General features: G+C 45.4%; 1 protein-coding gene across 1 annotated transcript in view; it reads right to left on the bottom strand.

Moving 5' to 3' along the window:
* The window catches only part of MEGF6 (multiple EGF like domains 6), a 201,423-nt gene that overhangs the window by 9,988 nt on the left and 167,344 nt on the right, over positions 1–24,091 (bottom strand). Inside the window, exons 15-32 of the mRNA XM_018576690.1 lie at positions 20,255–20,383; positions 19,103–19,231; positions 18,057–18,191; positions 14,685–14,819; positions 13,102–13,227; positions 11,388–11,519; positions 10,732–10,860; positions 10,173–10,304; positions 9,787–9,915; positions 9,447–9,575; positions 8,910–9,038; positions 7,873–8,001; positions 6,768–6,896; positions 5,878–6,006; positions 5,412–5,540; positions 4,107–4,238; positions 2,758–2,886; positions 1,994–2,122 (exon numbers count right to left, since the gene is read on the bottom strand). Of these exons, the coding sequence (XP_018432192.1) occupies positions 1,994–2,122; positions 2,758–2,886; positions 4,107–4,238; positions 5,412–5,540; positions 5,878–6,006; positions 6,768–6,896; positions 7,873–8,001; positions 8,910–9,038; positions 9,447–9,575; positions 9,787–9,915; positions 10,173–10,304; positions 10,732–10,860; positions 11,388–11,519; positions 13,102–13,227; positions 14,685–14,819; positions 18,057–18,191; positions 19,103–19,231; positions 20,255–20,383 (2,340 nt within the window). The remainder of the gene's footprint in view (positions 1–1,993; positions 2,123–2,757; positions 2,887–4,106; positions 4,239–5,411; positions 5,541–5,877; positions 6,007–6,767; positions 6,897–7,872; positions 8,002–8,909; positions 9,039–9,446; positions 9,576–9,786; positions 9,916–10,172; positions 10,305–10,731; positions 10,861–11,387; positions 11,520–13,101; positions 13,228–14,684; positions 14,820–18,056; positions 18,192–19,102; positions 19,232–20,254; positions 20,384–24,091) is intronic.

Raw genomic sequence — 24,091 nt, 5'->3', positions numbered from 1 at the left:
GGTTAGGCTGTTTTTGTGCTGGCATGAAGTTATTGGAGAGTTCCCTCTACTTCCTGTCTGTAGACACAAAAGGAAGTGAGGGAAACCCATTCAGACAGTTGTCACCTGAACAGGCTTCTCCATTGGAAGATCTTTCTTTAGCCAACAAACTGTACATTTTGGATTTCCCATCAATTTCTGTGACAATGGTGTCCATGGCAAATGGAAAGGGCAAATCTCCCTAATGGGTCTAACTCTTCCTCACTATATCCAGGGTTGTAGCTCCCATGGGGCGAGTGAGGCACTCGCCTCAGGCGCAGCTGAAAGTGAGCACAGGGAGCCATGGTGAGCACAGGGCGCCATTAGCAACAGGGGCACCAGGTGGCCAACACAGCCACGGCTCGGCAGTGAGAAGAACAGCGGCACAGGCTCCAGCTTCTCCTCGGATCCCCGCTGCTCTCCCCCACCTGTATCTGCAGAGGACTCTGTGTCCTCAATCTCTTCTATTTCAAAAGGGAAATGTCAGGGGTCTGTTTAGATCCCCGATATTTCCCCCGAAGCCCCCCCCAAAAAGTTAAAAAAATCCTAATAATAAAAAATAAAACAAACACCCTCCCCACACACACACACACACACACTCATGCACACACATTAGTAGACATGGGCAAAGACTAAAAATTTGTTTTGGACGAAATGAACAGAAACTAAAAATTTTTTCATTAGTTTTTTCAAACAATACAAATTTTATGCTATTTTGGATTTGGCCACCAGCGCATTCTGCGCATGCACGCCTCAATCCTGGAGGTGGGGGCATGACATCACATATCGCACACGTCTGTTGGGGGGGTACAATTTTCTGTTCTTGCCTTGGGCGCAAAAGGAGCTAGCTACGGCTCTAAATGTTGGCTTTAGCTACACTTTAAAGGAGAACTATGGGGTTAGGGCTTTTCCCCATAGTTCTCCTTAGGGTAACGGGAGGACACAAACTAGCGTCCTCCCGTCACCCTAGGCTCAGTATACCGTGAGCTGTAGCTCGTGGTATACTAAGACGCCGCAGCTGAAGCGGATCACAACAATTATGTCTGGATCTGCCCAGCTGTGTGACTGACAGCTGGCTCTGCCTATCTAGAGGCAGAGCCAGCTGTACCCGCCCCCTCCCCCGTCCGTTCTGCCAGTCAGCGCTGGCGGATCGGAGCGGGGGAAATCCAGCCCCTCCCCTGTCACGGCAGAGAGCAGTGACAGGATCGAGAGGTGAGCGAACGCCGGTATGTGTTCACTCACCTCCCGATCTACTGAGCCGACCTGTGATAGTCTCATTGTCACAGGTCGGCTAGAACTATGAGGTGAGTGAAAAGCACTCTCCTCATAGTTCTCCTGTAACCACTTTGTTACCATTGTGTGCAGCTGTTGGTTTTCAGTCTTCAGTCTAATCCAGCACTCCGATGCGGAGATGTGATGACGTCAGGAATACACTAGCACAATGGAAGTTCTTAGGACCCCCCTTGTCGAGGTGAAATGATGAAGCATCATCAACAAAGGGCTCCTATACTTCCACACCATCCTTACAATAAAAAGCAGAGATATCACAAAGGCAACAGGAGCTGCAGGAACCTTAAATTTACAGCATGATCCCGACATGTGAACCGGTGTGCTCAATTCACCAAAACCAACCAGCTGCTATTTTTAATGATGCGTAACTAAGCTAAATGAATGACACCTTGGGGATCGTACAAAGCAGAAGTGTGCCCTGGGTGAGTTTTTGATCTATAAAAGGATTAATTAAAAATGTAGCTCTGATTATAAATCCCGCACAAACCTGAAGCAGACAGCCCAAAATAAAAGACCGCATGAACAATTACAAAATGCTGGAGAGAAAGGGCAACTGTTCATTGGCCCCCAGAAAATCAATGAAGGGCCCCTGGAGCTCTTTCCTGTATTTGGTCAAGAGGAATCCCGCTATTTTGTTAGTTTGAGTCCCAGTGAACCACAGGAAGTAATAGTATGTCAGGCTTACCGTGTTCACAGTGCAGACCAGTTCTTCCAGCAGCGCAGGAGCAGTCACCGGTCACATGATCACAGGCACCATTGGGACCGCAGCGACATGCATGAGCGCAGCCTTTCCCATATCGCCCGGCAGGACAAGCTGAAGAGGAACAAAAAAGTAATTTATAATGAAGCATTGCAAATGAGAAATAGCTTGTAGCCCAATCTTAGGGCATTGCCTGTAAAAGGGCCCACACTTATGGTATGCATGTTAAAATGTGTGTTTTATTGCATATTACTGCAGCACGTAAACCACATTATGTCACCACGCATTTTAAGTGGTCATATCAGTTTTTTGATTGGTTTAGGGCCATGCCAGCCCATTTCACAATCAATAGGCTGCCTTGAAGCACAATAACACATTGCATTACCGCAATGCATAATGTGAATGGGCCCTCTGAGGTTTAGGCCTGATTTGGATAATACCTTCCAAGAGATTTCATACTGAATGCACACAAAGAGCTAATTGAAGCCCAACCCCAGCCAAAAAGTTTCTTTATCTAGTTTTTGAGAAAGGTTAGCAGCTCTGTCACGTTTGCCAGTGATATAATTTCCCCTAATTTCTTACCCAGTTGTGACCAGAGGAAGGAAAAGAGCCCAGATCTCCTAGATGAGATGGAGTCTGACTCTTTACTGTCTTTACTGGTGGTGGGCTTTGATATTTTCCTGACTTTTATTACCAGTGGATAACCCCATCCTCCCCGGGAACCGAACCCTGAGTATTATCCTACTGACCGGTTCCACAATCTGCTCCCAGGTAACCCGATGGGCAGTGGCACGCTCCGGTGGTGGCATCGCAGTGACCGCCGTTCTTGCATTTGCATGGATGCTCACAGTTTCGCCCATAAAATCCACCGGAACATTCTAGAAAAAAGAAGAACATGACAAATCAAGAACAGTGAATGTACAGAGATGAAGAAATACTAGTAGTGCAAGCAGGCACGACCTATATAAGACAACTCTGCTCTGAATTCAGGAACAGTGCAGCGTCGTTGCCACACCATCATAGGAAGCTGCATTAGGTGGACTTCACTGGCAGGATCAACAGGTATTTGTGGGACTTTGCAGGGGGTCTAAGGGTAAACTGTAACTGCAAATATAGATGCAGGTGACTTTTTTTCCCAGCTCAGAGTGTTGGGTGGGATGTTTTAATGATTTAAATTTTTCTATTAAGACAGCAGTGGTCAACTCATTTACAATAGGGGGCCCCAAGTGCGGCCTCTGATATCGCCAAACGGCCGCACATAATATTTAGACAATGTTATGATATAGAAAGCTGTCAAAAAGTGCAAAGACTATATGCATGCTGCAATAGAGGGTCAAAGACTGCTGACACGCTACAGGAGATGGTCAGAGGCTATAGGCATACCACAGAAGATGGTCTGAGACTGTGGGCATACTAATGTAGATGGTCAGAGACTGAGGATATGCTACAGGAGATGGTAAGAGACAGGGTACATGCTACAAGAAATGGTCAGAGACTGGGGACACACTACAGAATATGGCCACAAACTGCAGGCATGCTACAGGAGATGGTCCTAGACTGCAGACATGCTATAGAATATAGCTTTAGACTGCAGCCATGCTACAGGAGATGGTCCTAGACTGCAGCAATGCGACATGGGGATGGTACTAGACTGCAGACATGCTGCAGGAGATGGTCCTAGACTGCAGACATGCTACAGGATATGTTCCTAGATTGCAGACATGCTACAGGAGATGGTCCTAGACTGCAGCCATGCTACAGGAGATGGTCCTAGATTGCAGACATGCTACAGGAGATGGTCCTAGATTGCAGACATGCTACAGGAGATGGTCCTAGACTGCGGATATGCAAAAGCAGATGGTCAGTTGGCATATTGAGCACCAGGGTACTAGAAGATGGAACCACTTGCTGTCAGTCACCTGACTAGGGTAGAGCCACACAGGATGTGTGTATTAGCTTGATCCTGGTACTAATATTTCTACATGTAGCAAAAGAGTGCAAAACAAATGGCTCCCCGAGGAGTAAGTAAGAAGTAACATCTCTGGTGTAGCTCCGTCCTTACCCCATCAACATGAAGAGTTACAGATACTCCACTTACTCAACTGACAGGTATGTCCATAGTACCCCGGGGCGCAGATACACTCCCCAGTCACCGGGTGGCAGTCTTGATGCTGGCCGGGACACTGACAGATCTTGGCGCAGTTCAAGCCGTAGGTACCAGGAATACAAGCTGAAGGAAAAAAGATCGTTATTCGAATTTAATTTTTAAATTGTTGAATAGTTTAACAATTGTGTCTGAGGATAAAGAGGACCTGTACTCTGCCCTTGCAAGACAAATAGATAATCTGCCCTCTGGAGTGTTGGTACTTACCTTTCGCCCTGTTCACCACCTTTCCCCTCCAAAAAATTTATAAAAATAGATTTATGGTATTGGAACGCAACTTGCACAGGGCTATGGACTGTCACCCCCGGGAGAACTATGGCCTGGTGATTGGCCAGAGCAAAGGAAAAGAGTTGCATGGTCCCCTATACCCAAAAGTACTGTCAGTGGTCAATGGAAGGTAAGTACATGCTACGGGGTGCATGAATGGACAAAGTACTGCTTCACACCAGCCAAAACCTTTTTTTAGTATTTGTTGGAGTGAAGAAGGATTAGAACCCGCTCTCCCCCTTCCCCCATTGGCTTTATCAATTCTATCCGGGGCTCTTTTAGGGAAGATTTTTGCTCAACTGCTTTGTACAGTTTTACCAGGCGGGAAGTGAAGGTAAATCTGCAATAGCGAACATGGATGATGGGTGGATGATGATTGATTGATGATGATGATGATGATTGATGGATGGATGATTATTATTATTATAAAATACAGAATTTATATAGCATCAAAAGTTTGCACAGCGCTCTACAATAAAAAGGGAGTCAGTACATAGCAGGATTCGTAACATCTTACAATGAATAACATGATGTACATCACAAGCCATGTTGTCTGACTTTTTGCAAAATTGCCAAATCTGACATTCCGAGATGTTTTGTTTCCTGAACTGACAACAATGTATCAGCAACTGTCATGTGTGCACCTGCTGAGTGACAGTAAGAGATATGCCAGTGAAGTTAAGGGGGAGGAAGATTCGTGGCTGTCCCTGAGTATGTGCAGACCTGACAGACCTGATGCAGCATCTGAAGATTCTGAACGAAGGCAGAGGCAGCATTTCCTGGGATATACGTAAAAAGGAATGAAATGATTTTGGGAAAGCATAGAAAGGAGTTTCTAGAAGACATGATTAGAAGCGGAGTGTTTGTGCACATTAGGGAGCCCTCCGTTCATTATGTGGACACTGGAGCTCGGTGTCGCCAAGGTTGGCAGCTGTGGCAATGCAGCGATCTCTTGCCCGTGGTCGGACTTACTTTGGTCACAACCGTTGCCGGTGAATCCCGGAGGACATCCACACTGGCCGGTGATGTGATTGCACGCGGTTCCCGGAGGGCAGTTGCAGAGCTGGGAGCAGTGATCGCCGTATGACCCGGGGAGGCAGGCTGAGCGAGAAGAAAAGAACTTCCATTAGACTGGATACATAAGCCCATGTGACAGGGTGACAATGCAGAAGCACAATTGGAAGACAGAGTGTTGTCACGCCAGGAAGTGCCTGAACAAGGACCTTTGTGGCAGGATCTCCAGGGATTCATTTATTGAAAGCTGCATTTTTACAAATATTTGAAATACCTTTTAAAACAACATGTTACAGTTTCTATGAGATTTAAGTGATCAGGTTTACAATGACTTTAAAAAATGTTTGTACAAGCTCATGACTGGTTCTCTTTAATTGAATGTTATTATTTCGAATGAAAAAAATGTCAGAAACGAATAACTCACGTTTATCGCAGTGTTTTCCTCTCCAGCCTCGGGGACAGTCACAAATGCCACTGACGTGGTGACAGGTCAGGCCGTGGTGGCAGTGGCATTTCTCCTGGCACTGTTCTCCGAAAGTTCCCTCTGGACAGGCTGCAACACAGAAGACACAGCGTTAAAAAAAAGTTTAAATAAAGACAAAAAGTTTAATAAAGAAATGATAAGAAAATATAGTGCCGAGGAGGCTAGCGAAGATATGAGTCAAACATACCACATTCTAAAATTGTTCCACACTAATATTGAATTTCACTCCTTGTATTTCGTAACCTAAAGCTCCCAAAATAAACTGAAATCCCAGACATATGATATACCCTCTAGATCAGGACAAATAAAATAATTTATTATGAATTACTTTCTGTAAGCTACACTAATTATGTACACATTGTTATTGCCAAAACTGTGAAAAATTTGTTTTTTTTCATTTATTTTTTTATAAAATAAAATAACAATTTATATATGGATATGTCACATCAAATTAAAGCCCATTTTGTCCTGTAAAAAACGGTATATAATATGTGTAATGAATGAGGAAGATAGAAATTATAGTTAAATACAAAATTGACAAAATTGCTCCCGTCCCCAGGAACTAAAAAAAAATTCTGAAGCTGTGTCACTAATGGAGTAAACCATTATCCCTGATGGGCTATTACTGGTTGCATGGCTCTTACCGAACACACAAATATTTACCAATATTGCGGTAAGCTCCCGAAAAGGAAGCAAATATAAGAAGTTAATTGTTAGGGATTACATGCACATCAAAAGGGCATCAAAAGTCCATACAGGCAGCAGAGAGAGTAAATCCAGCTGTGCATACAGTCTACAGTGATAAGAATCTAGCCTGGCCTGTCACTCACCATGCTGACACGATTCTCCCGCCCACCCGGCCAGGCAAACGCAGGTCCCCGTCTCTCGCTCGCAGACTCCTCCATTCTGACATGTGCAGTTCTGCAGGCAGCTGTCCCCGTATGTCCCCGGAGTGCACTCTGGAAGGAGAAGAGTATATGAGTTTGTGGAGGGGTGCCCCACACATCTGTATGACACATACATACTGTTCTGCATGGTGACTGCACTTTACCTTTCCTCTTCTCTACACACAAATTCAAGGTTCAATCCAATCACTAATGTGGGTCTGATCTCTGAACAGGACCTGTCAGCCATCCTGCCCTCAGAGTTCCCTTAGCAGCAGCTGTATAAACCTTTGCTGCATTTATTTTGTTGCTCTTGTTTGAGCTCTTTGATCGCCCATTGTTCTTGGATCCCAGAGAAAATGGTCACACCTCTATATGCTTAGGATTCCCCCTGTGAGCAAATGCCTAGGCTGTGATCCCCCCTGTGACCAAATGCCTAGGCCAAGGCTGTCATCCTGCGACCAAATGCCTAGGCCAAGCCTGTGATCCCCCCTGTGACCAAATGCCTAGGCCAAGTCTGTGATCCCCCCTGTGACCAAATGCCTAGGCCAAGTCTGTGATCCCCCCTGTGACCAAATGCCTAGGCCAAGCCTGTGATCCCCCCTGTGACCAAATGCCTAGGCCAAGTCTGTGATCCCCCCTGTGCCCAAATGCCGAGGCCAAGGCTGTGATCCCCCCTGTGACCAAATGCTTAGGCCAAGCCTGTGATCCCCCCTGTGACCAAATGCCTAGGCCAAGTCTGTGATCCCCCCTGTGCCCAAATGCCTACGCCAAGTCTGTGATCCACCTCTGTGACCAAATGCCAAGTCCAAGGCTGTGATCCCCCCTGTGACCAAATGCCGAGGCCAAGTCTGTGATCCCCCCTGTGCCCAAATGCCGAGGCCAAGGCTGTGATCCCCCCTGTGCCCAAATGCCTACGCCAAGTCTGTGATCCACCTCTGTGACCAAATGCCAAGTCCAAGGCTGTGATCCCCCCTGTGACCAAATGCCGAGGCCAAGGCTGTGATCCACCCTGCGCCGCACAAATAATGTAAATAGTTCAATGACTCACCTTGTTCACAAGCCAATCCCGTCCAGCCTTTGGGACAAGCGCAGTGTCCTGTGACGTGGTCGCATGTTCCGCCATTCCTGCAGATGCATTGCTGAAGGCAGTTCTCTCCATAAAAACCATCTGGGCAGGCTGGAAAATGAAAGCCGGTGAATTGGAAGGCAGTTACAGGAAACCTGGACTGAGAAACATATATGCAGGCTGCCACTGCTGTCCTCAACTTGGCTTCCCTGGGTGTCAAGCTGATCCAATGGCTTCAGTACGTTGAGACCCCGACCCAAAAATAGGATGCAGATCAGAAATTCCAGCTTTACTGCCACTTTCCTGATCTTCATGCTTGTTCCTGGACGGTGACTGAGGCGCAACTGAAGTCAGGACAGTCAGGATGCTATTATCTCCAGAGAGAGCTCAGCCTCCATTTTCCTTTTATTATAGGTTTACTTTAAATTCATTGTTTAGCAGTTTTCTATGCAATGTCTTTATTTATTGTGGTCAGGTGTGGTCAAAAAAGGTTGAAAAAAGAATATCTTTTACAGATAAATATGAAATATTGCAACATTGTGATGTTCTCCTTTTAGTCCAGAAGGTGCCGCTCTGCTTTTCTTTTCACATTTACAATTGAACCTTTGTTATTACACTACTGCCTGTTGTTAGCAGGTCCCAAGTCACCATAGCAGTGACTCTTCCCTTATCAGACGGCTTATCAGTAGGTCAATCAGACAAAGGCAGCTGTCTCGTCAGCTAAGACACAGTGCCCTGGGAATCCTTTGTCATGCATTAAATGTTCATTCTTTGGACCAACTATTCAAGAAAAAAAAAAAATAACTCAAACCATTGCAGTTTTCTTAGAACATCAGCAAAGCCTGGATTTCATGCATGAAAAGTATATAGGAAATGGCCGGTCTGTTTTATTTTCTGAGCCTACCTACAGGAAATTATTGGTTGCTTTAGCAATAGATACAGTTCCATGCACAGCACCCACTGAGGGGCAGGCCTATCATTGGAGGCATCCATAACATTTGCCCTCTTGAAAGCCTTACCTTCCTGGCAGAGTGCTCCAGTCCACCCCGCGGCACAGATACACTCCCCACTGACATGGTCACATCGGGCACCATTAAAACACTGGCACTCCTCTTTGCAATCAGTTCCATATCTGTCCTCTGGGCACTCTACAAGACATAGACAGCTGTGTAAAGAATATGCATGAGCTGGAAAGTGTGCACACAATACAAAGATATCTTCAGATGGTATGAGGTGTGCGGTTACATTGTTCTACCAAATCCTCTGAGATGGTCAGTGAACTTGTTAGGTGGTCGGTGAAAATAGCATATACCCCCCCCCCCCCCAACCCCCACCCTCATCATCTTGCTCAATGGAAAGCATAAATGGAAAAGGAAGTATTGTTCTTTTGCTGCGGAAACCAGTGTGCTGGACTGTGCACCACTGCAGTCACATGACCCATGCCAAAGCATTAGTCACGTGATCTTTTCTAAAGGGGAGGAGTACTTTAATTCTACTGTTTCTACTTGTCTAATCCCCCCCAGCCGCCATTATACAAAACAAACAAATGTACTTACTTTGGCTGCAGGTAGAACCAATCCAGCCTTGTAGACAGATGCAGGTCCCAGTAACGTGGTCACAGCTACCACCATTGGCACACTTGCAGCTGTTGGTGCAATCCGTGCCGTAGAATCCCTCTGGACAGGCTGTAGAAATGCAGCAATGAAATTTGGATTATCGCCCAGCTTTGTTTTATCACTTTCCTTTCCCAATTTTACAATTCTTCACTTTGCTGTATTCTTTGGGCTCCACACACTTTAATCCAAGGTAACTCAATGAAATGGGTGACACCACTGAATCTCCTACTGCCTTGATTTTGAGGTCACATGTATACAAAGTATAAAATAAAATACTTACAGAGCTCACAATAGGCCCCTCTCCAGCCCGGTGCACAGGTACAGACTCCGCTGACATGGTCGCATTGCGCCCCGTTGTCACACTGGCACTGGTGCCGGCAGTCCGACCCGTACCAGCCAGCAGGACACTCTATCGGGAGAATTTTAAAAAAGCAGGTTAGCTCCTATGCTATTCAGTTCCCTTTATAATATACTTCTGACACTGAAAATAGATCAAATTGTCCTTACTGTCGTTCTGCCCATGCAGGGTTGAAGTTAGAGCTTTCTTTTCAAGAAATAAGGAATGGAAGAGGAAGAACAGATGTGGGGTGCCAGAGGGCACCATGCTGGGTATAGTGAGTGAAAAACAACAGTGCAATGTCCCTTGTAGACACACAGTGAACTCACTCTGATCGCAGTGTCTCCCGGTGTAGCCCGGTTCACAGATACAGTCTCCCGTCACCGAGTTACAGCCCCAGTAGCTGTTGCTGCAGTTACAGATGTTGAGACAATCCGCTCCCCAGTGTCCGCTGTCACAAGCTGAAACAGAAAACAAAATGGATGGCCAACTTGGGTACAAATGCAGGTATGGTCATTGGTATTATCACCGCAGTTATATTTGAACTGGGGAGGCTTAACCCCACAAACACCTAACCCCCTAACTCTAACATTAACCTAACCCCATCTTGATTTATATCCTATACCCTCACATTAACAGAGCATTAAAAAATCATAGCTGTCATGCCATTGGCTTTGCCCAATAGTGATGACCCTGGAACTCGGCAGGCACCATCTGATAGGAAGACAATCAGACCACAGCTCCAGGAGCCCCTAGCAACCTCTAAAAGATCCCTTGTTGAGAATGGTTGGCTAAGTGTAATCATAGATTAGTGCACATTGTGGTGGTATATATTATACAGTGGTGGAAGGTCATCTATGACCATGATGTGATTGGCTGGCCACATACCTCTCCGACAGTTATGGCCGGTCCATCCAGGCGGGCAAGCGCACCTTCCGCTCACAGGGTCACACTGTCCGTCATCTTGACAAGAACACCTCGACTGGCATCCTTGACCAAACCATCCAGAAGGACATTCTGTAATAAATAAGGACAGACATCTTTGTTTTCCCTCACTCAACAGTCCTCGATGTGTGTAAATTCAAAGACCATACGTCCTTCAGCCAAGGAGGCAAAAGTGGAACTAAATTGGTATGACGAGGCTAGGGAACAAAAACACCAACTGGATTAACAGGATTCTAGAGAGGAACTGCAGTAAATTATGTAATGTAGTGTGCAACCCGTACAACCCAGATGACTTCAGTTGGCTTATGTAAGACTGGTCCTTGACACCATGCATGACACTGCACCTTTAAAGTGTATGTATAGCCATAACTTGTATTTTTACTTGTGGATAGCAGTTGGCCCTTTCACTCGGGTGCCATCCATTTCAGCAGAGGATCCTAGAGGTTTCCCTTGCTGAGTTAAATCAGAACGGAGATGAATGTCTCCCATATATGAATTCAGCCTCTTTGCCCGAAGTTCAGCCATAACAAACCATCAGAGAGCGATTGTGTGATTTTTTTCTTTTTAAGCTGACATAGTTGAGCGCCGGGGATACTCACTATCCGCACAATGGCTGCCGCTATAGCCTGGCGTACAGACGCACTCCCCCGTGGCTGGGTTACAGCTGCCGCCGTTCACGCAGTGGGGGCAGATCTCCCGGCAGCGGAGCCCCCAGAGTCCTGCTGGGCAATCTGTAACAGACGCACAAGAATGGCAATTATTTACAGCTCAGACCACAACAACGTTCGTTAATTCCTTGCAGGCTGGAGGCCGCGGCTTGTAAATTCCCAACGCCGCCCAACGCAAAAATTCCGATGACATCAATTGCTGGGATTTCTGTTGACTGGTTAGAAGATGTAAACACAATTTTTTTCTACCCTTTCATTTTAAATCTGGAATTGAAGTGTGGACCATTCCAAGGACTTTGTACCCCTCATTATTATTAAAGCTAAAGTGTAATCTGCTTATATTTTACCTTCCCTGGTCCCTCCCTCCCCATCCCATCAACATGCTAATGACATTTCCTTTCCAAACCTCTCTGTTTTCCATATATATATATATATATATAATCTTAGACCCATAGATGTATGAGCAGTAGTGGATAGCGGCAGTCAGTGGCTTCACAAGGGGGGTGCGGCCCGCACATGGGTGACACCATTGCAGGGGTGACACCAAAATGACTGATAGTCATTTTGGTGTCACCCCCTCTAAAAAGTCATGGACTGAGAGCCTAACAGTGTCAGGAAAGAGAAGGGGACCCGGTGGAATATCTCATTCCGCCGGGTGAACGTCCCCTCCTGCTCTGCCGGCATCCATCAGCAAGATGGCCACCAGCAGGCGTCAATCAGATGGCGCACACACGATAACGACACAGCGGGGCATCACCCGGTCTCCAGACTGGGTGACACCCGGCCTTGGAACGCACCTGGCAGGAGTTAAATAGGATCTGAACTCTGGAGGCTGTGCCCAAAATATTTAAAACAGAGGGCAAAGGACTAGTCACCAGTAGGGATGTGCATGGCCTTGGTGCGAACCAAGTTGGCCCAAACCCGCACAAAATTGTCAGTGCTACACCCCCCTCCCGGTCCTATCAGTTGCAGCCAGGGCATTCCCTGCCCCTTTGTTACATGTAGCTGCAGTGAATGCCCTGGCCGCAACTGACTGGGCCAGGATGGATTATGTGTCACTGACAATTCTGTGGGGGCTTGGGCAAACTCACAAGCCTACGCACATCACTAGTCACCAGTATTCCCTATGGTCTCCCTGCAGCTGATCTTTTCTCCATTATAAACCTACCATGCCTTGTTCTGCACTGTGGAGGCAGCCATCTTGGTAGAGGCAGGGCTTTGCCTCCTCATGTCAGAGACTCCAGCAAAGAGAACAGTGAGACGTACAGTCGTGACACCATCAAATCCCACTGCAAATCTCATGAGACCAGCAGAGTCAGCAGTGCCTTAGATCTAACAATGCTGATATACAACTATGAGGCTCTAGGCACAGGAGTGCCCAGACGCACTCACCTGCCAGGAACGGCACTGCTATTTTCAGCAGACATTACAGACAAAAGATACATTTTTAGGGTACTGCTTGGACATAGTTGACATTTCTAAATGTTTTCTATGACACCAAATCTTCATCTGAACTCTGAGATCGGGTGTACTTTAATGAAAACATGTTGCTTTACCCTTCATGGGCAAACCACAGATTTACTTTAAGGCATCCCACTTAGGAATAAATGTTTTACTTGCCATGCCGGTTCATGGTTTTATTTACCTTCTGAACAATCTGACCCAGCTTTGCCAGGTGAGCATAGGCACGTGCCATCGATATGGTTGCATGGAGCTCCACCACACGGACAACTCTGCAGGCACTTAAGTCCGTATTTTCCCGCCGGGCACTCTGTATATGAAAAAAATACATTTCCAAAAAAAGTTATCTGTGACAAAACACACAGGGAGCACAATGGATACTTCAAGAGCCTTCATAAGAGGGAATAGGCGCCATTTGCAGGAGTTTATTATTACACAGCCCTGACTGACTATATCCCATTTTTATGGTATAAAGTAGGAATGCACTGATACCGATATTAGTATCGGTATGGGTGCCCACACCGAGTATTTGGGTGAGTTCTCACACTCGCCCAAATGCTCCGATACTTACCTCTGATAACCTTGTGTAAGGGGGAAATCTCCCTCTGATCGGCAGTGACGTGGGAGCATGGAGCCGGATTCCTTTCCATTTAGGAAGCCGGCTTCAGTTTCTGCAAGGCAGCCTGCCTAGGAACAAGTGAAGCTGGCTTCCTAGCCAATCAGGAAGCCGGGAGGTGGGTCATGACATGCTGCCCGGCTTCCTGACTGGCTAGGAAGCCATCTTCACTTGTTCCTAGGCAGCCTGGCATCCTAACCAATCCGGAAGCTATGGTGGCACGTCATTAATTGGCGTCCCAGCTTCCTGATTGTTCAGGAAGCCACACTGCCTAGCAACAAGTGAAGCTAGGTTCCTAGTCATTCAAAGAAGCCAGGAGACGGGTCATGACGTTCTGCCTGGCTTCCTGATTGGCTAGGAAGCCGGCTTCACTTGTTGCTGGGCAGCCTGGTTTACTGACCAATCAGGGTCAGAAAGCTGGGCAGCCTGGGCAAGTGAAGCCGGTATTCCTGCGCTAGAACACCGGCTTCCCAGGCAATCAGGAAGCCGGGCGACAGGTCATGATCCGCCTCCCAACTTCCTGATAATTGGGATACACGGCATCGGTACTCGGTAGGCACCAAAAGCAAATAAACAGCCTAGAAAACCCTAAGTGGGTGTATTGATAACATAATTTGCATAGCTTTTCTTCTCCAGCGAAAATCCATTCTGCACGCCTTCACCAGCTGTTGTGATAATGGGGCAAAAACAAATGTTATTAGTGTTATTTCTCTTTAGGTTGAATGTTCTTCAATAGGTTCATTCATGAAGAACCGAGTGAATGAGGACCATATCACATTACAGCCTCTAGATGGAGCTGAGGACCAAAGGAAATAAATACATTATTGTAAAGAGATACAATTCAATTGCTGTCACTGGTTACTCTTATATGCTCATTCCCTCCAGCGGTCTCTACAATTGTAACATTCTATGTCAAAAGCAACTACTCAATATGTACGTATTTCCTGTGATCCTCAACTCCATCAAGTGCTCATAATTTGGCATTGTCCACATCCACTTTGTTCTTTATGAATGAATCTATTGAACATTTGACCAGAAGGAAAATGACGCCAAGAACATTTTTAAAAACTTTTTTTTACCCCATGATAGGTCACAGGTAATGCTGCATACTGTATGAGTCAGGAGGAGAGAGAGGGTGTCAGTGCTGTTACCTTGGTCACAGGTGTCCCCCTGGTATCCTTGTGGACACGGCCTCAGACACTTCCCATTCGTGTGGTCGCAGGGCACTCCAGATGGGCACTCGCATTTACTCTTGCAGCCGACGCCATAAAATCCTGCGTCACATTCTGTTACCAGAAAGACACAAATAGAAATGTAATTTACCGTCACTGATCTTTCTAAGGATCTTATATAGTATCTGTTGGAAATTCCAACAGATACTCTGATGCAAGACGCAAGTTTTATTCATTTTGTAAATAGTTTTTGTTTCCTGCTTTTTGTCCTTAAAGTGTATTTCCACTTTCACAGCCCAATATATAATACCTACTTTATAATTGTTACATGTTCCCATTTGCATTGCATTATTTTAAAGCTGCACTGCGGGGAAAAAATATATATTTTAGATACTGCGTTATGTATATAATATATATATATATTTTAATATTTTTTTATATATATTTTCTAGGTATGTAATATATACATAGGAAAAAAATAAAAAATAAATATATATATAGCATCGGGGTAGCAATGGCCATAGCAGTCCACTCGGCTGCTATGGGGCCTGAGGTAGGAAGGGGGCCCCATTAGGGAAAACTGAACTGTGAACTTTCCAATATACAAGGTGACCTCAGAATCATGACAGTCACAGATTCTGTGACTATCTGATTGAAACAGGCTCTGTTCAGTGTGATGCATTCGCTTATCTATCTCAGCAGTAAAGATTTATTGCCCTCTGAACTTCTACTATGGACTGAATCGGACCCTGTATGCCTAATGCAGTCACAAATCCCAGAGTGTGTCCTCTGCTAAAACCTTATAGAATGGCTTAGGTTTTGCAGCTCTACAAAAAAGAGGTTTTAGAATTTGTATTGGAGTTATAGAGTAATTGTGTGCAAGGGAATCGTTTTCTCATTATATAAAATATAATTATTGTTGCTATGACTTTAACTTTAATCCAAGGCACTGCTCGCTAGTAGTGTACTGACTATGCTGACAGCATTCCTGCTGTTTGCCTTTCATTCAGGTATACTATTTATAACCAGTTTACAGGGTCCTTGCACCCGGTGAATATCTGCAGATTTGCTTTGAGCAAATAATACCAAAAACAAATGTTCTTAATCAATTTTTCCCCCAGTTCGAATGTAGTGTGTTGTACTAATGCATTATGGTCACTAGATGGAGCTGAGGAGCATATTTAATAAGTATCGATTTCATATGCTGCTCAGTGACATCTAGTGGCCAAATTCTAATATTACAACACGCTACATTTAAAGCGGGACAAAATATATATTTTTCCAACATCAACATTTTGCTGATGCTCATTGTTTGATGAGACACCATGATTTGTAGTTACAGCCCTGGCCAAAAAGATTTGTAATTCTGTCCATCCTGTCCTGAGATTTATACAAACCTAGCCAGCTAGCAGAGCCAGGCCACAATCTGTTGAAGACATCTCTCTTGTGGATGTTAAACTTACCCGTTTGGCATGATGTCCCAAAGTAGCCGGGTTTACAGGTGCACGTGCCGTCCTTTTTGCTGCACTCCAGGGTGTTGCTCTGAACACAGGTGCATTCTTTGGAGCAGCCCGACCCAAATGTCCATTTTGGACAAGCTGTAGTACAGAGAAACAAAAAAGTGAATGTAAATGGGAGCCGCGTTCCAGGAACTGTAACATGGCAAATAGTTTGCAGATATTTAAAGGGTCACTCCAGTCAGTTCTGTCTCCAGTCAGTTGTAAACACTACTGCCCAGCAGTCATATCTTTATTTTTTTCTGTGTAGTTATCCTTTGGATCTATCCGTGCCCTCAAGGCCATCTAACTGCTTTATCATGAAGTATGCAGCCACAACTACTTCCTCCGAGAGCCTCAACTCCTCCTCCTCCTGATGCATACCTGAACTGTGCATGAACTCTAGCTCCTCCCCATCTATGAAAGGGAGTTATACAGCGCTGGAACTGCTAAAGACTAGAGTATTGCTCTGAATACATTTCTGAATACATTTCTGCCTGACTTGAAATTTCAGTTGGTGTGCTGTACGTGATGCAGACGTATCAATTGATTAATATAATTGCGCAACATTTCCAAGGATCTATCAATAGGAAACCTTTATGATTTCCCAATGTTTCACTGATGTAAAACAGTATTACCAGCCTTCCTGGGCTCTGTACAGAGAAGCACAAGTGCTTAAAGACTTACCTGGAGAAAATGGAGCTGCAAGCTCCCTGCAGTGCTGCTCAGATCCCTAAAAAGCTTGGACGTTTGGTCACAGGAGTTCTGTTTGAATCGGAGTTCAGAACTTCAAATTAACTGATCCTTCTATTTACTAGAGATCATGTGACCATACCCCCTAGACATTTGGTCACATGATAACACTGAAGGGAGCCCAGATCAGCATGTTCTCCAGAAAAGTTAAGAGTTTCAGCACTTGTATTGCCTTTAATTAACCGGCCTACCAAGACCGTTACCATTTAACACTTTATATTACTGCGAAACCCAACCCGACAAGAAGACTATGGTCTCACCTAAATGACAGTATCGTCCGTAGAGGCCGGCCTCGCACAGACAAGCCCCGTGAACCTTGTGACAGCGACCCTTGTTGGCACAGTTGCACTTCTTCTTACAGCTCTTACCATAATAACCTTTTGGACAACCTAAAAAAAAAGAAAAGAGTCCAAACGAAAATTATGTATTATTCGATAAATTGACAAGCTGGCCAGCAGCGTGTTGACTAGATGCATTTGCTTTGGGGCCTGAGGTGCAGGAGGGGCCCACTATCATATCCCTGCACATGGTCTCTCCCTAGGCCAATCTTCATCTATTGATAAGAAGATCTTTCTAAAACCTTTACAAAGTCATCCACATTTTTTATTTAAAGGTGGAAGTTGACCCTAAATGGAGTTTGGGTTGGATCGAGCTGAGCTGAGTTGAGTTGGCTTGGGTTGAGTTGGCTTAAGATGGGTTGAGTTGGGCTGGGCTAAGATGGGTTGGGTTGAGTTGGGCTGGACTAAGATGGGTTGAGATGGGTTATGTTGAGATGGGTTGAGTTGAGTTGGCTTGGGTTGAGATGGGTTGGATTAAGATGGGTTGGATTAACATGGGTTGGGCTGGGCTGAGATGAGTTGAGTTGATAATTCTAATATTACAACACGCTACATTTAAAGCGGGACAAAATATATATTTTTCCAACATCAACATTTTGCTGATGCTCATTGTTTGATGAGACACCATGATTTGTAGTTACAGCCCTGGCCAAAAAGATTTGTAATTCTGTCCATCCTGTCCTGAGATTTATACAAACCTAGCCAGCTAGCAGAGCCAGGCCACAATCTGTTGAAGACATCTCTCTTGTGGATGTTAAACTTACCCGTTTGGCATGATGTCCCAAAGTAGCCGGGTTTACAGGTGCACGTGCCGTCCTTTTTGCTGCACTCCAGGGTGTTGCTCTGAACACAGGTGCATTCTTTGGAGCAGCCCGACCCAAATGTCCATTTTGGACAAGCTGTAGTACAGAGAAACAAAAAAGTGAATGTAAATGGGAGCCGCGTTCCAGGAACTGTAACATGGCAAATAGTTTGCAGATATTTAAAGGGTCACTCCAGTCAGTTCTGTCTCCAGTCAGTTGTAAACACTACTGCCCAGCAGTCATATCTTTATTTTTTTCTGTGTAGTTATCCTTTGGATCTATCCGTGCCCTCAAGGCCATCTAACTGCTTTATCATGAAGTATGCAGCCACAACTACTTCCTCCGAGAGCCTCAACTCCTCCTCCTCCTGATGCATACCTGAACTGTGCATGAACTCTAGCTCCTCCCCATCTATGAAAGGGAGTTATACAGCGCTGGAACTGCTAAAGACTAGAGTATTGCTCTGAATACATTTCTGAATACATTTCTGCCTGACTTGAAATTTCAGTTGGTGTGCTGTACGTGATGCAGACGTATCAATTGATTAATATAATTGCGCAACATTTCCAAGGATCTATCAATAGGAAACCTTTATGATTTCCCAATGTTTCACTGATGTAAAACAGTATTACCAGCCTTCCTGGGCTCTGTACAGAGAAGCACAAGTGCTTAAAGACTTACCTGGAGAAAATGGAGCTGCAAGCTCCCTGCAGTGCTGCTCAGATCCCTAAAAAGCTTGGACGTTTGGTCACAGGAGTTCTGTTTGAATCGGAGTTCAGAACTTCAAATTAACTGATCCTTCTATTTACTAGAGATCATGTGACCATACCCCCTAGACATTTGGTCACATGATAACACTGAAGGGAGCCCAGATCAGCATGTTCTCCAGAAAAGTTAAGAGTTTCAGCACTTGTATTGCCTTTAATTAACCGGCCTACCAAGACCGTTACCATTTAACACTTTATATTACTGCGAAACCCAACCCGACAAGAAGACTATGGTCTCACCTAAATGACAGTATCGTCCGTAGAGGCCGGCCTCGCACAGACAAGCCCCGTGAACCTTGTGACAGCGACCCTTGTTGGCACAGTTGCACTTCTTCTTACAGCTCTTACCATAATAACCTTTTGGACAACCTAAAAAAAAAGAAAAGAGTCCAAACGAAAATTATGTATTATTCGATAAATTGACAAGCTGGCCAGCAGCGTGTTGACTAGATGCATTTGCTTTGGGGCCTGAGGTGCAGGAGGGGCCCACTATCATATCCCTGCACATGGTCTCTCCCTAGGCCAATCTTCATCTATTGATAAGAAGATCTTTCTAAAACCTTTACAAAGTCATCCACATTTTTTATTTAAAGGTGGAAGTTGACCCTAAATGGAGTTTGGGTTGGATCGAGCTGAGCTGAGTTGAGTTGGCTTGGGTTGAGTTGGCTTAAGATGGGTTGAGTTGGGCTGGGCTAAGATGGGTTGGGTTGAGTTGGGCTGGACTAAGATGGGTTGAGATGGGTTATGTTGAGATGGGTTGAGTTGAGTTGGCTTGGGTTGAGATGGGTTGGATTAAGATGGGTTGGATTAACATGGGTTGGGCTGGGCTGAGATGAGTTGAGTTGAGTTGGCTTGGGTTGAGATGGGTTGGATTAAGATGGGTTGGGTTGGGTTGAGATGGGTTGGATTAAGATGGGTTGGGTTGGGTTGAGATGGGTTGGATTAAGATGGGTTGGATTGGGTTGAGATGGGTTGGATTAAGATGGGTTGGGTTAGGTTGACATGAGTTGGGTTGAGATGGGCTGGGTTGGGTTGAGTTAGGGTGGGGATGGTTTGAAGCTGGTCCATCAACATCTTTTAACTCTTGAAGGCATGGGCGGCAATTTCCATGCATGCAGGTTCCCAGCTGCACCCACTTTCAGCCCTTCACATAGAGTCTCTAATTTCCTCTTAGAAGGAAATGTGATGAAAAAATATATGGAAGGTGAAAGTTTTTTCAGTCCACCTTCTACTATATAACAGAAAATCCACTTTTGGGTGGAAACTTGATCTACATAATCCATCTTGCAATTAGTACAGCAGTCTAATCCTCAACTTCTGCAATAAAGTGTCGCTGAAGATTAAAATTGGCAACACACAACAAAGACTGTTCTTGCGGTCACATTCACTTACCGTCCTCGCAGAACTCCCCGCTCACGCCCTGCGGACAGTGGCACCCTCCCGTGACCGGGTCGCACGTCCCTCCGTTTTTACACTTGCAGGTCAGGCTGCAGTTCTGGCCATACGAGCCTTCTGGGCAAGCTGCGCTCCAAACACACAGAAGCAGGAAAATGTCAGAACGCGGTTCAATTAATCATGACGGCGCTCAGATGGGCGCCATCATCCCCAGCAGCGTGCAATCTGAGCTAATTGTTTTAATTCCCTGTTTACAGGAAAAGTCACGGCGAGGAATCCGTTCATTTATCATCCCGTGTGAACTCCCGTTATGACTTCCAGAGAGATCGCTGGAAAACAATGGCAACAAACTGACGGAGCAACTCCAGCTGAATGCCATATGGCTGTACATTGCACTCACCAAGAGATCTAATAGGCGTGTGATAGAGCTGGACCAATCAGAGTAAAGATTGATTTTAATGTATAAAATGTTTTTTCCTTGCAGGAGTTAAGCTTATGGTAAAACGAGCCCCCAATTTGGCGCCCGATCTGTAATTTTTCCAATCATCATAGTCAAAACGCTCAAAACATGAACAACTTCTAGGAGTGGGGTTAGGAAAGAAGACTACAAACTTCCATTGTGCTTAAAATGCATTTAAAATGTAATTAGGAACATCAGATAGAGCCAACACGCTTCGGGGGATAAGGTCTCCCCCCTTCTTCATGGCTTGGACAACAATTTGTGATACAATCAGGATATATTGATATAGGGAGCATGAATTCGGGCTGCATTGAAGGCTCCCTAATTAATTTGTATCACAAATTGCGGTTTAAGCCCTGAAGAAGGGTGTCATTATCCCCCGAAATGCGTCGGCTATATCTGACGTTCCTAAATAAAATGTTTTAAAAGCATTTCAAGCGAGATGGAAGTTTGTACTATGAACTCCTAACTACACACATAGAAGACATTCACCTATTGAGTGACTCGATTATCGTAAGCGGAGAGCCAGCAGCGTAGGTGCCAAATTGGGGGCTCACTTTGACCAAAAAGTGAAAAAAATAACTTTGTAACAAATAAATGTTTTTTATACAAATTTCAAGCAAGACGGAAGTTTATGATATGTACAGCTAACCGCACACCTATAGGATCCCAAAGGAGAATTCAAATACCCTCATGATCCTCCCCCCCCCTCCCTCTGCTGTGTTATACGGATAGGAAGCCGACAACACTTTTCGATAATTGCAGTTGTACAGACTCTGTGTCAGGGCCCCTCAATTGAATTAGCCTACAATGCAGACACTCCCACTGCAAGCCTAACTTTCAGCTAGTGTATTCCAACTGACTATAAACGCAGATATCCGATGACAACTTTAGCTTAAAGCAGAACTCCAGCCAAAAATAAGATAAAAAATGATTAGAACAAAACCAGCTTCTGCTGCAATATTCACCTTCTATCCAGAGATTTCCCCCCACAATACTTTTTTCTGCCACTAGATGTCCTCAGTCTGATGGCCAGCAATATGTAACCCATTTCCTCTGAGCCCAGGTCATCCTGGACCCGCCCCCAGCCTGTGACTGTGCGTGTTGCTGTGTGGTCGATCGCACTGTGGCCAGGAGGTGCTTTTGCAGTGCCATCCAAATGAATGGCAATACACTTCCCACCAGTGGTGTCACAAGGGGGGTGCGGCCTGCACCCTGATGCCACCATTGGGAGGGGTGACACCAAAATGACTGACAGTCACCAGTGGCCCTCACCAAAATGGCCGCCATCAATAAGATGACTGCACGCATGTGCGATGACGTCACGGCGGGGTGTCACCCCCCCTCTCTGCTCCGGGTGACACCCGGCCTTGGGATGCCCCTACTTCCCACACTATTAATTGCACAGCAACAGGGCCCTCACACCTACAATCTCCATTGCTCGGCCCTCCACAACAGTCCCAGTTTCTCATGTGGCCCTTTGAGAAAATGAACTGCCCCTTGCTCTAACCTATCCCGTGCATCCATACAGGGTCGGATTAAGAGCCTGGGCCCGGTGCTGTTGGTCAGTCGCATTGGGAAGCAGCAGGGGAGGCGCTCTATTTAGGCGGCGCTGGTGATCTGCGAGGCCTCAGCGGGCGGTTTGCTAGTATGCCTGATTAGGGAGCCGACACCACCTCTGCCTGGTTGTGTTCAGCTGGCCTGGATTGTCATTGGGCATACCTAGGCAATCTGGGCCGGCTGGGCCTATTTTCAGTGGTGGGCCTGGAGCTGGCGTTCCAGTATGTTGATCTGGCCCTGTATCCATATCACTCCATATTCATATAACTTTAATACCGGGAAATGAGCTCACCACTGGATTCTTCATATATATTTTTATTTTTAATTTATCGATGATAACAACAAACTTCAATCTCTCCTCATGTTACTGTTACTATCGGCTAAACCACCCGAGCCTCTTCTTCACGCTTAGCTTGCCGCAATTTGTGGCTAATCCTGCCAATTATTTCAAGTATGAAAACGGTTTATGTCATCGCTCAGTTATTGGCGAAGTGACACCGGAGAATAATAGCAAACGCTTGTCTCAGAAGGAAATGGATGATTTATGAGCTCGGTTTACTGTACGCACCTGGTATGAATGAAGTCAACTAGACTTTATCACTTTCCCAGTGTCATAAAAAGGTATCAGCGCCATCGGGTTTCCTCTCTCCGCACAGTCACTCTGTTTTTTCTGCAGCAACTTATATGACGAAATGAAAAACAGAAATTTTGCTCGCAGTTCCACGTGGTCCCATAAACACGATTCTTGAGTCCGACCGGGGGGAGCTTCCACCAATTATTTCCAATGCTATTGTTAAGTTGGAGATGGGGTGAGGTGGTGGGGGGGCTAAACCAATTATATCTGGTCCAATTGGTTGTTCACCCTAAAGTGGTAAACCAGTAATTCCAGTAAATCAGCCAAAATTTGAAGCGTAGGCGGTCCTGACGACTCTATTTGGCTCAAAAAAAAATGTTTCAATCGAAAAAATTGAAGGAACTGGGTGAAAAAATTGATGGGCAACCAATGACTGCATCCAATCAGCAGCAGGTCCCACCTATCAGAATACAATAGCCAACGTATGTAGAAGAGGCGCTAAGTGTACTTGTTCTCAGTAATCCACATTGGGGATATCTTTGCTCCTTGGAGGACTCGATGAGGTTGCTCGCACAAGGACTCCGAAACAAAAGGAAGATTCAATAAAGAACAGACGGGGCACCACCAAACTATGTAGAGTCCAAATTGATTATTTATTGATAAAGGTCGCCAAATTAAAAATGCCAACGCTTTTCTGGGGTCAACTCTGCTTCCTCCTCAGCCTGACTGTCCCTGGCCTTGCCCCTTGTATTCGTTGGATTTCAGCGCTTTCAATCATGAAGGCTCAGCATCCCATGTGGGTGTTACCTAAGGTGGTCTGCATGCAAATACATTCTGCCTAGAAATGCTCACTCATCCAGACTGATACTCACCCATCAAGTCATTTTGATATTTGCATAACTCCTCCCAAAAACCAGCCCACTGCTTGTATCAGGGCTCTTGAGAGGAGTACTGAAGAAGGGTGCTGTGATGTTTTAAGAAAGCCAAGTACAGCACCCTGCTGGTCCCTCCCACCAGCCATGATCTGCTTGTATTGCATAGAAAAGCATACAAACTCAATGATGACATCACTGGGTCCTTAACACGGTATGTAAAGAAAACAGAAATGTTTTTTAAAAACATTTCATCATCATGTTGATGAGCGAGGAAAGGGTGAAATATAAGCAGATTAAACTTCAGCTTTATATGTGTTTTTTAGGTGCAAGTATCTGTATTTGTCCTGATAACAGCCTCCTGCTGC

Source organism: Nanorana parkeri, unplaced genomic scaffold (assembly GCF_000935625.1).
Source record: "Nanorana parkeri isolate BGI_ZX_2015 unplaced genomic scaffold, ASM93562v1 scaffold5, whole genome shotgun sequence".
Taxonomy (NCBI): Eukaryota; Metazoa; Chordata; class Amphibia; order Anura; family Dicroglossidae; genus Nanorana; species Nanorana parkeri.
Note: the sequence above shows the minus strand (reverse complement) of the source record. Positions and strands in the feature narration are given on the sequence as shown.